Genomic DNA, 17,693 nt, shown 5'->3' with positions numbered 1-17,693 from the left:
AGTCCCCCAGCCTGTCAGTATGGCCTATGTTCTTCGTTCCCAGATGTGCACATTTACATTTAGCTGTATTAAAACACATATTGTTTGTTTGCGTCCAGCTTACCAAGTGATTCAGGTCGCTCTATATCAGTGACCTGTCTTTTTTGTGATTTACTACTCCCCCAGTTTGTGTGTCATCAGCAAACTTTATCAGGGATGATTTTATGTTTTCTTCCAGGTCATTCAAAACATGTTAAATAGCGTAGGGCCAAGAACTGATCCCTGCAGGGCCCCACTAGAAATACACCCGGTCAATGTTGATTCCCCATTTACAATTACATTTTGAGACCTATCACTTAGTCGGTTTTTAATCCATTTACTGAGTGCCATGTTAATTTTATATTGTTCTAGTTTTTTAATCAAAATGTTATGCAGTACCAAGTCAATGATTTACAAAAGTCTAAGTATATTATATCAACACTATTACCTTTAACAACCAAATTTATAATCGCATCAGAAAAGGATATCAAGTTAGTTTGACAGTATCTATTTTCTATAAACCCATGTTGATTGGCATGAAGTATATTACCCTCCATTAATTCTTTATTAATCGAGTCCCATATCAACAGCTCCATTATCTTGCCTGGGATTGGTGCTAGACTGACAGGCCTACAATTACCTGGGTCATACTCTTTTTAAATATTGGCACAACTTTAGCTTTCTTCCATGGAACATGCCTGGTATTCCAACACTTATTGAAAATCAACATGAACAGTCAAGCAAGCTCCTCAGCCAGCTCTTTTAAAACTCTTGGATGCAAATGTGACCCCAAAACCCCTTAATGCCAACAGGCAAGGGGGTTACAGGAATGTCCTGATTCTGTTATATACATTCTGGTTCGCCACAGAATGTCTTGTGAGGTCGCAAATGAAAGCCTGTGTCATACTGGTCATTAATATCACTGTGAAATGTATGTACATAAGGAGTTATGTACATAGATTGAAGATATGTTCTTAGAGTCTGTATCAAGGTCTGAGTCACCGGCAGAGGTGAAAAAAGCAGGTTTTCTGTCAGACAAGAGATGTTTATTCCCCTGTCTCTCTGCCAGGATGGAAACGAAGCATTGTATGCTAACACACTGTACTCTAGCCTACTTAAATATGCAGTCAAAAGGGAAGCAGTGCTTGGAAAAATAAACCAGGGGTGGTTATCGTGTCTCTGAGCACAGGCAATGAACTTTGGAGATTATAAGTAGAAGGCAAAGACGACACCCCTTTACCCTTCACCTAGGAAGTAAACGGATAGTGCGTCTGTATTCGTGAAAATGGGATCTCAGCCAACCTTGACTGAAAAGCTGCAAAGCACTTTGGGGTGAGATGAACTTCTTTGGACAGGTGGTTAACTTGTTAGTTAAGTTTAGTCTCTAGAAGGCATGTTCTGATTTAGTTTTATATGTAACCTTTTGTTTCCAATATTCGTACTATCACTTGAACCTTGAATTTTTGATAATAAACGTATTCTTGTTTTCACTATTAATATATCTCAGTGCTGTGATGTTAAGGCGCTGAGTGTCAGCTGAATCAGACAGGCTGGTGTGTACATTGGTCCTTCCCTGGTATTTCTGTGAGTGTTCAGGGGATGGGGCTATAGGCTCGGCCGCAGAATGCTTCAAAGGGCGTTGGGATCCGGGGTTATTAACCTGTAAGGCCAAGTAAGGTCTAGCATAGCCCAGAGGAGAATGCTAACAGGCTGGTGGTATCGGGAGATGACACCCAGTGAAGCACAAGCAAGACTCCTTCTCACTGAAGACGGGGGGCCACAAGGTGACTCAGAGTCCTGGGTACCCTGAGAACAGTCACAGAAAGTTATCTGGACTTGCTGATTTAAAAATATCTAACTTTAGTAGTTGCTGTTTAACACCCTCCTGAGATACTAGTGGAATGGAAAGAGTGTTCTCACATGATAACACTATATCTGTTTTTTTCCCAAATAGAGAACAGAAATAGTTATTGAACACTTCTGCCTTTTCTGCATTATTATTGATGGTTGTACCATTTCCATCTAGTAAGGGACCAATACAATTGTCAGGATACTTTTTTGTTCCTAAAATACTTAAAAAGCTCCTTCTTATTGTCCTTAACTCTGCTGGTCATAGACGTCTCCTTCTGTCCCTTTGCTTCCCTTATCAATTTTCTACAATTTATAGCTTCTGATTTATATTCACTTGTTATCAACTTCTCCTTTCTTCCATTTATTTATTTTATTTTTTATAACTGCCTTAATTTCCCCTCTAAACCAGGTCATTTTTTTAAAACCAGTATGGCCTTCTTCTTCAATTGTGGGATTGTGCCTTTTTGGGCATCTAGTAATGTGTTCTTAAACAATTCCCACTTACCATCCACATTTTTTGAATTAAATACTTGAAGATGATTGTTTTCAGTTTTGTGAATTTGGCCATTTTACAATACCAAGTATATATATCACTGGTCTGGACTTCATTCTGTTTGTACATTATAAAGGTGATCAAGTCATGATCATAAGTTACCATTAATATTTAGTTCTGTGATCAGTTCTTCTTTATCTGTCAAGACCAGGTTTAATACAGAATTCTCTGTCTTGGATGCAGCACTTTTTGAGTTAGGAAATTGTCATCTCTAATATTTAGAAATTCCAAGGATGTTCTAGTTCTGGCAGCATGAGACTTTCAGCATGTGCCATTCAGATTGAAGTCCCCCATGATGATATAGTTTTCCCCTACACATTGTAGATAGGTGCGTAAGGAAGCAGTTATCCTGTTCATTTGTGGGATTTGGTGGTTGGTTGCAGACACCAACTAATACCTCATCTTGTGCTTTAGCCATTAGAACGTTGATCCATAATCATTCAAGAATGTTCTTTTCCAAATAATCAGCAACTCAGAAGCAGATAATGCCATTTCTGACATACATTTTTTGCCCACTTGCTCCTTCCTAAATAGGTTATAACCATTGATTTTAACATTCCAGTCATGGGAATCAGCCCACCAGATTTCAGTAATAAAGAGGACGGTGACCAATTGTTCGCCATGTCCACCGAAGGCAGGACAAGAATGGGCTCAATCTACAAGGGAGAGCCTTTTTTGCACTATCACACTGTTGACTCATATTCAATGTGTGCGCCACTATAACCCCCAGATCCTTTTCACCTAGCCAGTACTACCACCTAACCAGTTATTCCCCGTTTGTATTTGTGCATTTGAGTTTTCCTTCTACACGCAGTATTTTGCCCTGATCTCTACTGAATTTCATCATGTTGATTTCAGACCAGCTCTCCAATTTGTCAAGGTCATTTTGAATTCTAGTCCTGTCCTCCAAAGTGCTTGTGACCCCTCCCCTCAGCTTGTGCAAACACCCCCCCCCCGCCCCCAATAAAACACACACCCCTTTTACCTTGGGATCCAATAGGAGCTCAAAGGCAGCTAAGAGCTCGCCCGCTTCCTTCTGTTGCTTTGTGATTGGATACAACTGGAGGCGGGGGACGTGTCGAGATCCGAGATCCAGACATACCAGTGGGGAACACATGCTCCTCCCCAGGAAGTCATCCTTGTCCTAATATAAAGAGGAGACGTGATCAGATCATGTGAGTCATGGGCCTGCAGATCCCCTTCAACTGCTTCTCCTTTACCCCCTTCCCTGGGATCTCGCACTTACAATGATATCCCGGTCAAACAACTCCAAAACCACCAGTGGCGGGTCCTGCCGGGTGGCCTGGGGGTCTCCGTAAATCAGCACATGGTCGAAGATGAGGGTCTGGTCCCAGCTGGGGCTCAAGGTGGCAGTCAAGGTCTGTGTGCGCTGGCTTCTGTGCAGGAAGGACACGTGGGCATAGGGATCTGGGGGAAGGAGACGGGAGAGACGGGCTGTTCAGTCATAGAGACATAGAATCTCAGGGTTGGAAGAGACCTCAGGAGGTCATCTAGTCCATCTCCCTGCTCAAAGCAGGACCAATCCCCATCTAAATCATCCCAGCCAGGGCTTTGTCAAGCCGGGCCTTAAAAACCTCTAAGGATGGAGATTCCACCACCTCCCTAGGTAACCCATTCCAGTGCTTCACCACCCTCCTAGTGAAATAGTCTTTCCTAATATCCAACCAAGACCTTCCCCACTGCAACTTGAGACCATTACTCCTTGTTCTGTCATCTGGTACCACTGAGAAAAGTCTAGGGCTAAGTCTACACTACCCGCCTGAATCGGCGGGTAGAAATCGATCTCTTGGGGATCGAATTATCGCATCTCGTCGGGACGTGACAATTGATCCCCGAATCGACACTCTTACTCCACCAGCAGAGGTGGGAGTAAGCGCTGTCGACAGGGAGCCGCGGAGGTCGATTTTGCCGCTGTCCTCACACCGGGGTAAGTCAGCTCCGATAGGTTGAATTCAGCTACGCTATTCGCGTAGCTGAATTTGCGTATCTTAAATGGACCCCCCACGTAGTGAAGACCTGCCCTAGATCCATCCTCTTTGGAACCCCCTTTCAGGTAGTTGAAAGCAGCTACCAAATCCCCCCTCATTCTTCTCTTCTGCAGACTAAACAATCCCAGTTCCCTCAGCCTCTCCTCATAAGTCATGTGCTCCAGGCCCCTAATAATTTTTGTTGCCCTCCGCTGGACTCTTTCCAATTTTTTCACATCCTTCTTGTAGTGTGGGGCCCAAAACTGGACACAGTACTCCAGATGAGGCCTCACCAATGCTGAATAGAGGGGAATGATCACGTCCCTTGATCTGCTGGCAATGCCTCTACTTATACAGCCCAAAATGCTGTTAGCCTTCTTGGCAACAAGGGCACACTGTCGACTCATATCCAGCTTCTTGTCCACTGTAACCCCTAGGTCCTTTTCTGCAGAACTGCTGCCTAGCCATTCGGTCCTTAGTCTGTAGCAGTGCATGGGATTCTTCCGTCCTAAGTGCTGGACTCTGCACTTGTCCTTGTTGAACCTCATCAGGTTTCTTTTGGCCCAATCCTCTAATTTGTCTAGGTCCCTCTGTATCCTATCCCTACCCTTCGGCGTATCTACCACTCCTCCCAGTTTAGTGTCATCTGCAAACTTGCTGAGGGTGCAGTCCATGCCATCCTCCAGATCATTAATGAAGATATTGAACAAAACCGGCCCCAGGACTGACCCTTGGGGCACTCCGCTTGATACCAGCTGCCAACTAGACATGGCGTCATTGATCACTACCCGTTGAGCCCGACGATCTAGCCAGCTTTCTATCCAACTTATAGTCCATTCATCCAGCCCATACTTCTTTAACTTGCTGGAAAGAATACTGTGGGAGACCGTATCAAAAGCTTTGCTAAAGTCAAGGAATAACACGTCCACTCCAGTCCTGTAGGAATCCATCAGAGCGGGCAGCGTCTCAGTATTCCCGTCTGGACATAGCGGCGTGGGAGAGATGTAGAACTGGCCTATCTGAGGGGCACCGTGCAGCCCGTTGGACAGTGTACGCCCAGCAGCAGGAAACCCATAGGGCCACTGTTTGTACAGCGTAGGCCATTCAGAGCTCCCATGCCCAACAGAGGGGACTTGTCTGTCCTTGGAGGGTTATACCAGGGGTTATTTGTGTTAGGCTCCCAGGCGTTATGATCTGGGGGTGCCAGGAGATGGGTGGGGTAGAGCAGGGAAGGTCTGAGGCGGCATGTGTTGAGGGTGGTGGGATTTGCCTCATGTCACCTACCGGAGGAGCTCCTGCCATCGCTTGGTGTCAGATCCCTGGCTTGGTAGATGTAGCAGTGCAGCTGGTAGTAACTGGGCTCTGGAATATGAAGAGTTCACAGGTCTCACCCACACTCCTCCTCACCTGTTACGCAGAGGTGCCCGGCGGTGTCCCCCCGTTCCTGCCACCATCCAGGGCCCAGCTGCAGAGGCTTCAATCCCTCACTCTGTCCATGGAGAGGGGCCCAGGAGGAGCCAATGATCGCAGGGGCCCTGAAACCAGCGGATGGAGGGACAGGTGGGGGAGGCTCTGGGGCCGGGTGTGATCCCCTCCATGCCAGTGACTCACGCTGGAAGATACAGGTGATCAGAGGAGTGTTCAGCTGCAGGATGTTCTGGGCTGGGGACCTCTTCTCTCTCTCTCCCCCTTCCAGGATCTTTTTCTCTCGCTCCTTCTGTTTCTCTTTCTCCTCCTCCTCTCCTTCCTCCTTCTCTTGATCTTCAAACTCCACACCCTGAGCAGAGAGCAGCCCTCAGCCCCTGGGCACCCTCAGCTGCAGGATCTCCGGGTGGAGCTCTCACTGCCAGGATGCCCTCAGCACCCCCTTCCGGCTGCAGATCCTGCTTCCTGCTTCCAACTCCACTGGAGTCTATAGCCCCCGCCCCGGCTATACATCCTCACAAACACAACCACCACTTCCTCCCCCCTCTGCTGTAACCACCCCCATCATCCCTCTCTATGGCTGCGTCTCCCTGGGACTCAGGAGCAGCCTGCCTTGGGGCTGTGAGCTCCCTCGGGGCAAGCTGACCCTTCTGTGTCAATCAGCCCTCTCTGGTCTATGGGAACCCTGCTTTGGGCCAGGGGTTTGTGCTAATGGCTGGGCAGGTGCTTTCTGGGAGAGGAAAGAAGAGAGGCTCCAACGGGAGACAATGGGCCAGGGGCTGCATGCACAGCTCCTACTGGATCAGCCGCGGCCAGGGGGTTTCCAGCTGAGATCTGCCTGCCTTGGGGAAGCCTCCTGTTGGCTCACTCTGCAAGGCTGCTGCCTACGAGCCTCCCAGTTCCCGTCATGCCGAGTGCATGGGTCTGCGTGGGTCTGGCCAGGCGATGGGGGGAGGGGTTCCAGCCATTCTAGCGTTTGGCCAGCCAGGGACAGGATCTTGCTTAGAACAGCGGCCAAATGAACAGCCAAAGGCGATGCCCCTTTGCTGCCTGGCCTCTTACCAGGGAGCCCTCCAAGAGGAAAATGGGAGCCACCCTGGTGGGCTGCACGGGCACGAGCTTCCTGCGCCAGCAGCGCCGCCGGTAAGTGTCATGCGGCCGGGGCTGCAGGTGGAACTTCCAGCCAAAAAAGGAGGCATATTCCCAGGTGTCCTCTTCCGCCGGCTTCCCTGTATAGTGCTGCAAAAATGGTACAGGCCTGAGAAAGGGGGAAGAGCTGCACCGCAAGGATCCAGCTCAGATTCAATCCTGACCCTCCCTAAGATTCCCCCGAAGCCATTCCCCTCCCCGGCCACCAGCTTTCATCCCGAGACACTTTGGAGCTTCCCAGCTCCGTTCTGCAGACTCCAGAGGCTCAGGTACAATCCATGAACCTGGTGGGGCATCTCCAAACAGCTCAGTTGACTTCGGTGGAACCCCAGTGATTTGCAGAGGAGTCAGGCTGCCTTACACCCGCTGAGGGTTTGTCCTCGCAGTGTGGTGTGTGTCTGACGCTCTCTCACCCCTAGGATGCTGGGAGCAGCCACTTCCGAGCCAGCCCCACAGGCACCATGAGCACAGCCCCTGACCTCGCCCACTCCCACCACTTACCAGCTGGAGAAAGGAGGCGATTTCCTGCTCCTGGGTCTGAGCGTTCAGGTCCCGACAGCGTCTCCGCAGCCAGCGCCGACGCCGGTGCGTGTGGTACGTCTTCTCTGTTGCATTCCAGGACTGGGGTGTTCCGGTGGGGGGGATACCAATGCTGTACTCCCAGCCTGAGAGAGGAGCCGTGCTGCCATCAGGACCTGGGAGGAGGCCCCAGGCAGGCGTGCTCACATCCTGGCGATCAGATCCTCCCTCATGAAACCAGGAAACCTCCTGCCTGGCCTCTCCTGCTGCCTGGGCTCACTCCCCACCCACCTGGGCTGGACAAGGTGCTGATCCTGTGACTGAGGCTGGCAGAGAGAAGCTGCACCCAGTACAGGTGTTCATGCACCAGCCCTCCCTGTCTGACAGCAGGGACAGCCTAGGAAACTCCCCTCACGCCCCCCATGTGCCCACCAGCCCAGGTCTGGAGCTGCCTCCTCCAAGGATGGGGGAGCGCAGTGTCCATGGCCTATCTGCTGAGGCTGCCAGCAAGATGGGCAGCTTGTGCCGGGGGGGTGTGATCCTTGAGGCACACTTGTCTGCTGGGAACCCGCTAAACTCATTACCCTGGGCTGCTGAATGGCCCTTGCAGAGATTGCCCCACGGACCCTTCAGGACGTGCCCAGGGCAACACAGTCAGCACTGAGCCCCACAAGTCAGGGTGGGAAGCAGCTTGGTCCTGGCTCTCTGATCGCTCCACATCACAGCCTCAGCAGCCACACCGATTCCCCTGGAAACCACTTACCAGACTCATCCACAGCTCGGTTCACCTCCACCCTCCAGCCTTCCTCGAAGTGCCAGCCCTTAGGGCACATGATCCCTTCCTTTGGGGAGACGGCAGCTCCGCCCTGGAACCGAGACAACGGGGGAAATGTGGAGCTGAGCATGTTTGCTGGAGGTGCCCCGGAACTTTTAGAAGGGTCCAGCAGCCACGGTTGGGGCCAGCCTCTCTGGAGAGCCCAGCCCATTGGGGGCCGAGCCCTTTGACGCATCCAGCCCTGAGTGTCACAGTGGGAGCTGCTGGGGGCTGAGCCCCTTTGCAAATCATGTCCTCAGAGACCAGGGCCCAGGGAAAGTGTCAGCACCACAGAGACCAAAGCCTCTGGGCATCCCCGGGAAGAGGGGGACGCAAACCAGGGCGGGCAGGAAAGCCAGGCTCAGGCTGCAGCTGGTATATATTCCAGACAAGGGCTGGAGAGGTTCTGGTTTAATGGCACAGATGAATGAAAAACAACCTCCAAGATGACACCTCCCTCCAGCCAGTGCTGCCTGCATCCCTCACCGCATCGGTGTTGGGAGAAGGGGCTGGGGCCCACTCTTCCCCTGGCTGCCGACTTTCGTTCTCGTACACCTCCTCCAGCACCTCACTGTGGTTGGTCTCAGTATCCAGCAGCAGCCTGCATGGGAGGCCAGGGCAAAGTCAGGAACCCAGGAGTCTCATCTCATGGCTTTTCCAAAGGGTTGGCTGGAAAAGCGCTGCGTGAATCCTCCTGTCATCTCCTGTTCTCTCCCATCAAACTTCAGGGAGCTGAGTGCCTAGAGGTCCCTCTAGTTCAGTACCCGGCACCTCCCTCTGGAACCCTCCTCCAGTGAGGAAGGATGTTCCTCCTGACCCCAGCTGGAAATCCTCTCACACCTTGAGGCCTGATACAAGCTCTGAGATCCCTGGGGCAATAGTCCTCCCTAGTGTGACTGAGACACGATCCTGACTGGGACATGTCTAATCTCTCTAATCTCTCCTGGAAACTCATCTATTTACTTCAATAATATCCTGCAGCAGTGAGTTCCACAGTTTAGTTGTGCACTCAGCTCTCCAGACCCTTCACTAGCTCAGCTCTTCCCATCCTACTCAAACACTGATGTGGGGAACTCAGCAGGAGGCACATTTAACCCTTTACCCACCTGCCCTCAACAGGAGCCTGTGCTAGCCAGTGTCACAGGTTAACTATCTGCTGCATACCAGAATGTTTCCCAAAGCCATCTAGTGCTGTTTCCTCCTTTGGTCAGAGAAAGGTGTAACCTCACCTCACGGTACAGTACTATACACATGGGAGATCTCTCTCAGAGCCCCTGAAACTCCTCCCCCCATAATGGTTTTTGGGCTTCTTCCTGGCCTGGTTCTCATCGGCAGGAGACAGCCCCTGTCTCAGCAGGACAGCATGTCCCACGACTCACCTCCTCTGTGGCTCCACCGCCCAGTCGCCATCCCAGTGCCAGCCCTTGGGCAGCTGGAACTTGTCCCTCGGGACACCAATCTTCCCGGTTATGTCTGAGAAGCTGGGGTGCTGCATCAGCCCTTTGGGCCCCCACTTCCCAAAGATCTTCACCTGGTTCTCGTACTGAGCAGGGCACAGGGGAGCGACAGACACAGACGGAAGCGGGTCAGAGCAGGTGCAATTCCGCGGACACAGGGCGAGCTCCGGGGGTGGGGTGAGCGCTGGGCAGCTCCACCCAGTGCGGGGTGGCAGAGGGGCTGAGAGGAGCTGCTGTGGAAGGGGCGTGCGAGGTGCATGAGCTCTGACGGGCTGGGCTTTGGGGTCACAATCGATTGGCCTGCTGGGGGTGTGCCCAGTGTACACAGCATTCCCTGTCTGCGCCAGCATCGTCCTCGTCCAGCAAACCTCCCTCCCCACATGGAAGCCCCGGCAGATTATCCCTGCCCCAGTAACCAGAGGCCTCTCACCCCAAAGCTGCCCTCCTCCTGCTCACCGTCTCTGCATAGACCCCGATCTTCCCCTCGCAGTGCCTCATGAACTCCTGGCTGTCGGACACCAGACTCAGCCACATTCGCATGCGCAGCTGGCCCTGGATGGTGTCCTTCCCATCTCGCTGAGGGCTCTGCAGGAGAAAGGCAAAGGGGCCGTGCTGCACCCACTCCAAAAGCAGCCACCGTGTGTGGGCAGAGCCCGCTCCGCCCCTGCTTGGCTCTCCGGCTCCCCACAGCCCGAGGCGAGCGAGAGATCCTGGCACATCTCCTACCTTCAGGAAGAGGGTGTGGGTTTTCCCGCACAGCTTGCCGCAGGCGCAGGGACCGGCCTTGGAGAACATGATGGTGTGAGCCTTCACGCGGGCATAGGCCACCCGCTTCTCCTTGCACAGCATCCAGATCACCACGTCGGGCATGCCGGCTTGGGGCTGCGGTGGCCGCACATCAGGAGAGAGAAGAGATTTCACAGATGCTATTGCAGGAGCAAGCACAGGGCGAGATACCTCCTGGGCTGCTCTCCTTCCCATGGCAGGGGCTGTGCCAACTCAGCCCCTTAGGCTCCCCCCTCATGCCAGCCTGGCCCCCTTGCTAGGCCTGTCTGCAGGCGCAGCCCCCAGGGTGACCAAAGAGCCCCTTCCGAGCTAGGCAGCACTGACTCAGCATCACTCCTAGCTCCCAGTGACCCAGGGAATGAACAGCGAGGTCAGAGACTGGAGAGTGAGGGCCCCCTGGCTGAGCATGTCTCCATTCTCCTCCAGGACTGGTCTGAAAGGTGCTCAGCCCGGACACTAGAGGAGATGACGCTAGCAGCAGGGCTGGCTCCAGGCACCAGCAAAGGAAGCAGGTGCTTGGGGCGGCCAATTGGAAAGGGGCAGCACGTCCGGGTCTTCGGTGGCACTTCCTAGTCCCTCTCTTCCTCTTTGAGCTGCCGCCGAAGTGCTGCCGAAGAGGAAGAGATGGAGTGAGTGAAGGACCCACCGCCGAATTGCCGCAGAAGAATGAAGCAGCGCGATTGAGCTGCCGCCGAAGTGCCGCCGATTGGCTTTATCTTTTTTTTTTTTTTTGCTTCGCTGCTTAGGGCGGCAAAAAAGCTAGAGCCAGCCCTGACTCGAGGAGATGCTGGCAGGCAAGGCAGCTTGGGGATAGTGTCTGGGGAAGGGGTGCAAGGCCTTGGCCTACCTCCGGAGTGACGGAGTTGATCCTCTGCAGCCAGTCCTCTACCTTGAGGATCAGGGTCTTTGGGTTCGTCCCAGCGCTCAGCCTTTCTGCAGACCTGGCTACTTGGTGGAGGAGCCGACCACGCAGGTCCCTCAGCTGCTGATCCAGGCCTGTGGCTGTCACCCGACCTTCCAAACTGGGCAGTGGCCTGCTGCAAGGAGCATCAACAGGGAGAGGTCAGAGCTCCCTCACTGCCACCAGCTACCCAGGGCAGAGAGAAGGGGGGTCTGAGAACTGACCTGCCCCTTGGCTCACGGGTGGAGAGATGAAAAATGTGGAACTGACCCATGGCATCATGTAGGTCAGAACTAGAAAAGACATGGCCAGTCCCTCTCCTGGCCAAGCAGGATTGCTCCCTGCAGCACTTTTGCCAGTGCTTTGTCCAGTCCAGTTTTACATGTCCCAAGCAATGGAGATCCCACCCCAGTCCCACATCCTCATAGATCTCACTGGCAAGAAGCTTTCCCTGAGAGTCAGCCTTCGGTTTCCATTTCTCAAGTCCATCCCATCACTCCTAATTACCCTGCGTTTCCCACCCTAAACAATCCCCCTTTCTCCTTGGGGTTTGCACCACTCAGACTTTTGCAGACTATGATCATGTTCCCCACGCCCCAGACACTGCTTAGCTAAGATGTAACCCTGTTAGCTTGCCAGCCCCCTGTTTCTCCTAACTCCTCCCAGCTGGAAAATCCCCTTTTGGAGATGAAGCCATGTCATGAGGGCACAGCCTGCTCTATAACCTCCATGCTAGGCTAGGAAGCCAATAGCTGGTGAGGACATGGACAGACACTGGAGATCCAGCCTGGGAGAAGGCAGTGAGAAAGCTGGCACGGTAGTCTGGCAATCAAAAGTCCAGAGTAGCCAACCTCTGGAGACAGGGGGACCCATGCAGTATTCTACGATATAGCCTTTTTGTACAGTCCGGCAGCCCCTTTGGTAAGAAATGATACTTTGCCCTTCTATAGCATCTTTCCCGTGACGATCTCAAGGCCAGGTGCTCACAGATTGTGATCTCAGTCACACCGGTGAAAATCTGGAGTGACTTCACTGAGGTCAACGTTGCTACTTGGGTAACTGAGATCTGAGTCTGGTCCTTTAGGGTTAATTACATGAGGTATAATTCCCATTCGACACAGTGAGAATCTAAATCACAGCGAGATGAAGGCCCAGGTTTTCAAGTATCAGGGGGTCACCGTGTTAGTCTGTATCCACAAAAACAACATGGAGTCCAGTGGCACCTTAAAGAATCTTTCAGGTGCCACCAGACTCCTTCAGGTTTTCAAAGGTGCTCAGCACAGTGGGGGCATGTAGGGTGCTGCACACTTGGAGATCTGGCTCTGAGGTCTGATTTAAGGCTGGCCCCTGCTGGGGGCAAGGTCACCCAGAGCCAGTGGCAGAGTGGGGAATGGAACCCAGGAGTCCTGCTTTACAGTCCTGTGACCATCAGTAAAGCCCTGTGAGTTCCTGCAGAGCTGCAGGAGTGCAAAGCAATTTATTGCTTTATTATTCATCCCCAGAGAGGAAAGCTGTGCAGGTCACACTCCTGAGCTGCCCACAGGGTATGTCTACACTGTGATTAAATGCCGGCGACTGGCCTTTGCCAGCTGGCTTGGGCTCGCGGGCTCAGGCTTGCGGGGCTGTTTAACTGCAGTATAGAGGGTCGGCTCAGGCTGCAGCCTAAGCTCTGGGACCCGTCCCATCTCGCAGGGTCCTAGAGTCTGGGCTCCAGCCCGATCCTGAATGTCTACACTGCAACTGAACAGCCCCTCAGCCTGAGCCCTGCGAGCCTGAGTCAGCCGTGGGGGTCTCATTACAGTGTAGACGTACCCAGGGAGACCAATGCTTAGCGTCCTGGCTCACTTGCAGTCCTCCAGCAGCTCTTTCAGCAGCTTCTTCCAGACGTCACCCAAAGATGGATCCTCGGCGGTTTGGACGGATCTCAGAGCATCCAGATTCAATGTCTGATGGAGAAGGAAATCAAGTCAGACTTTATCTGTGGCTCATCCTCCAACCGGTGGGCCAGGGCACAGAGCTACAGTGCAACTGACTCAGCTTCCAGTCAAGTCAACAGGGGGTCTTTCCATTCCCTTTAAGGGTCGGGGCCCACATTCCTCCCTCAGGACAGAGCCAGTATTTGGTGCATCTCAAGCTGTGAAGGGGAGGCACTTCAAGATGAGCCACAGGAAGAGCCTGTGTCCGAGGGGTTTGGGTGTGCCTGCGCAGGAGCTACAATGAAGTTATAATAGTCATTAGAGGTAGAAAAGGCCCGTTAGTGCCCATCCAGACCGTCTGCTGCCAATGCCCGATTGTTCTCTACCGTGCACATGCCAGGGTTTGGTCTAGTCTAGTTTTTAGTGTCTTCCATCCATAGGTGCTGGAACTTGGGGGGCGAGGGGGCGCTGCGCACCCCTGGCTTGAAGTGGTTTCCATCACAGACAGTTTGGTTCACTGGCTCCCAGCTCCCTGCTTCCATCCCTTACCTTGGGAGACAGACGATTCTACAGTCTAATACATCCTGCTGTTTAACTCCACCTCTCACTCCTCACTGCCCCTCCTTGTGCCCCAACCAGCCCTTCTCCTTCCTGGCATTTTACCCTTACCACACTTGCAGACTATTATATTCCTGCCCGTAGTCACCACTTAGCCAAGCGAGGGCCAGGTAATCAGTTGAGTCATCCCCTGCAGGCTCACCCCTCCAGGCTCACCCCTCCAGCCCCTTGACGGTTTTAGTTGCTCCTCTCTGAGCTCTCTCCAGTCTGCCAATACCTCTCTGGCGTTGAGCTGCCCACAGCATTCCAGATGTGCTCGCATCGGAGCTGTCCCCTGTGGGCTCTGTGAAGGGTGCCCCTCTGCTTGCACAGCCCCTGTCCGCTGCTGTCCCTCAGCCCAGATTCATGCCTAGCTTTGCAGCCTGTTCTCAGTGATTTGCCTGGCTCCCTGCACAGCGAGAACCTGCACTCACCAGCCTGTCCCGTGTGGAGTGCAGGATGTTCAGGGTGTCCATGTAGTAGCTAGCGTCCTCCCAGAAAGAGGTGATGGCCACCATTGGCTTGGTGTCGTACCATGGCAGATAGTGATAATGGTTTCCTGGAGAGCAGGAAGGAAGCGGGGTGAACCACTTGGCTCAGGGGAGTTCAGGCATGTTCCTTAGGGAGATGACGGGTGGGGCAGGCTGGGTGGGTTAATATCAGCAGTGTGCACTCTATGGAGCTGCTCTCCCCTGCTGCTGGCCCTGGGTTTGTAGGGCCTGACGCGGATCACTCTGTGAGGGCCCCATGACAGCTTGAGGAGTAAGGCTGTGTCCAGTTCCGAATTCCACCTGGTTTTATGAACACTCTTCGTAACTGTGACCATCACTGGGTATTAGATCGCAGGAACTGGACAGGGAGAGAGGGCTTGTCTGCACATAGCCCCTGTACTGTCAATTCACAGCCTGCCTTAAGGACAGACAAGCCCCGAGGAAGCTCTGTTGGGAAAGGCATGATAAGGTCATCAAGAGCTATCACCACAGAATGGCTCTCACCTAGTGACTCTCTACACAGAAACCTGTCTGGGGCAGGGGGCAGGAATCCCGCAGTCTGGGATGGTGGAGAGCGGCAGCATCTCCACTTCATTCCCTGCCCCAGAGGGGCTGCGAGTGCTTGAAAAAGGAGTGCTTCTCCAAGCCAAAAGAGCAATTGGGGAGTGTGGGTGGGGGGTGGGGCTGGGGCACTGGTGTCGGGGTCTGGCTGGACTGTGGGTTCCCACTGCCAAGGGGGATTTCAGACACAGGGTCTGCACCGGGGACTATGCCTGAGGGACCCAGAGCAGGGACACTGACCAGTCACCACTCAGACCCAGGTGATTAGCAACACGTGGGATGCAATGGTTGGATCTCCTCACAACGGACTGGTGTGTGTCCAGAGACAGGGACCGGCCCCTGCCCAGACAGAAGGGGCTCATGGTGATACGTCCCCCAGGAAGAAAACTGGTCAAACATTTTCCAATAACGTTTTTCTATCGGAAACTGCCACTTTGTCATAGAGTCATAGAATATCAGGGTTGGAAGGGACCTCAGGAGGTATCTAGTCCAACCCCCTGCTCAAAGCAGGACCAATCCCCAGACAGATTTTTACCCCAGTTCACTAAATGGCCCCCTCAAGGATTGAACTCACAACCCTGGGTTTAGCAGGCCAATGCTCAAACTACTTGTCAAAACTGAACCTTTCTGTGAGAATGGGGTGATTTTGACATAATTTCGTTTAGGAAAAAAATTGACAAGAAGTGTTTCAAGAAGCTCAAACCAGAACACTCTGAACTTTTGGGAGCAGAACTTTTGGTTTCAAAATGGATATTTTTGTAATATACAATTAAAGCAGTCAAAATCGGAAGGGAACGTTTCCATTTGATCAAACCGGAACGCTTCGACTGACCCCAAGGACATTTTCTGGAAAATTTCACTTCACAGGAAAATTTGGATTTTTTTTTTTGTTTTCATTCTGACTTGGAAGAGGAACAACCATCGGAATGTCAGGATTTCCTGCAGAACGGAAATACGGCTCTCTCGGAATCTGGCTCTTCACGTCCCTCCATCTCTACAGAGCTCTTCCGTCTCCTGACTTCCTCCCTGATTTCCTACCCCTTCCACCCCATCGTGCGCCTCCTGGCCAGCCTGTCTCCTCTCCCCGGCCTTGCCTTGCTCCTACCGTCAAACACAGCTTGGCTGTACTGGGTGGTTGAGGCACAAGGCTTGCAGGTCACGTCAAACTTGTTGCCATAGTTCCCGATGCTGACCTCAAACTGGATCAGCTCCTTGATAGCGGGCAGCATGGTGGCTGAATAGAAGATGGCACACAGGCCGTACTTGCGCCGTGACAAGTATCGCTGGCAAAGGAAAGACCCAACAGGCAGGGTTAGGACAGGGATGGTGTCTTGGTCACTATCACCTGTCCCGGCAGGTCATCAGCAAGGACCCAACCTGAGACCTGCTGCAGCAAAGCACCAGCCTTTGCTGTTTGAGCTAAAGGAGTGACAGCCCTAGCTGATGGCAATAGCAGGCTTTTATTCTCTGTGTGGGCCAGTCACCAGCAGGAGATGTGATCATACTGTGACTTTTATAGCTTGGGGGAGCATCCTGGAACCCCCATAGTCCTCATTTTCACCTAATCGTGATCTTACATATAAAGCAGGCCTTGTAAGGTATCAGGGAAAGGTTATGATCTGCTGAAAGTCATTTCTCTAGCCATACATGTGTGTCATTGATGCATATGAAGTTATGAGAATTGTGTAGTATGATGGTCACTGAAGCATGCTGTAAGTGGAGTCAAGTATCAGGGGGTAGCCGTGTTAGTCTGTATCTTCAAAAACAAACAAGGAGTCTGGTGGCACCTTAAAGACTAACAGATTTATTTGGGCATAAGCTTTCGTTGGTAAAAACCTCACTTCTTGCATCCGAAGAAGTGAGGTTTTTACCCACGAAAGCTTATGCCCAAATAAATCTGTTAGTCTTTAAGGTGCCACCAGATTCCTTGTTGTTTTTGTAAGTGGAGGAATCAGCCAGATATTCGGTCCCCAGGGCAACCGCAAGGAAAGAACCAACACCCAGGCGGGGTGTGAAACAGCCCATCACCAGCCATTGTCCAGCAAGGGAGCTACAATGTGATGACTCACCTACATGACCACACCAGGGCAATTGCTCAACCTTGCACAGTTGCCAACTTTCGCCCGGTAAATAAGCACCTCGACTTTCACAATAAGCCAAAAATCAAGCGAATCCCATTTCAAAACAAGGCCAAAACAAGCCGGTCCCTAAGAACCCCAACACTCTATGTGACTAGATCCCTCCAGCGTGCAGTCTGGGACTGTAGTGGGCCTGCTCTGCACCCCGACTCTCTCCCCCACTTGCCCCTGCTTGCCCCCCACCCCCCTTTGCTGGGAGCTAATAAAACAAAGGAAGCAACAAGCAACAAGCTACAAGCCCAAAACTAGCCAACAAGCAACTCACAAGCCAATTAAGCCAAAAACAAGCCCAATTTCTGCGTTTTTTTCATGGGTTTGGCATGTCTGCAACTTTGCTGGGTGACTCAGCAATGCCCCCAGACATGCCTGGACTTGTGCTCCTCAAACACATGGACTGAAGGTATAAAACAGGCAGAGTGGACACATACTGGACCTTCTCCTGCCCCCACCTACGTGGCAAGCAACCAAGACACTGAGAAGAAGACTGAGACTCCAACAGGGGAGACTGACCCAGGTTTAAGGAACAAAC

The 17,693-nt window shown here is 52.3% G+C and overlaps 1 protein-coding gene across 1 annotated transcript in view; it reads right to left on the bottom strand.

Annotated features, from left to right (window-relative positions):
* Window positions 1-17,693, bottom strand: part of FER1L5 (fer-1 like family member 5) — an 86,045-nt gene that overhangs the window by 29,153 nt on the left and 39,199 nt on the right. The window contains 15 exon segments of the mRNA XM_054017606.1: window positions 3,408-3,566; window positions 3,669-3,850; window positions 5,695-5,765; window positions 6,018-6,055; window positions 6,898-7,074; window positions 7,486-7,649; window positions 8,267-8,369; window positions 8,804-8,918; window positions 9,697-9,860; window positions 10,231-10,359; window positions 10,501-10,656; window positions 11,408-11,597; window positions 13,307-13,407; window positions 14,409-14,533; window positions 16,132-16,309. Of these exon segments, the coding sequence (XP_053873581.1) occupies window positions 3,408-3,566; window positions 3,669-3,850; window positions 5,695-5,765; window positions 6,018-6,055; window positions 6,898-7,074; window positions 7,486-7,649; window positions 8,267-8,369; window positions 8,804-8,918; window positions 9,697-9,860; window positions 10,231-10,359; window positions 10,501-10,656; window positions 11,408-11,597; window positions 13,307-13,407; window positions 14,409-14,533; window positions 16,132-16,309 (2,052 nt within the window).

The sequence above is a fragment of the Malaclemys terrapin genome, chromosome 2, assembly GCF_027887155.1.
Source record: "Malaclemys terrapin pileata isolate rMalTer1 chromosome 2, rMalTer1.hap1, whole genome shotgun sequence".
NCBI classification, from domain to species: domain Eukaryota; kingdom Metazoa; phylum Chordata; order Testudines; family Emydidae; genus Malaclemys; species Malaclemys terrapin.
This window is presented reverse-complemented; position numbering and strand designations above follow the sequence as displayed.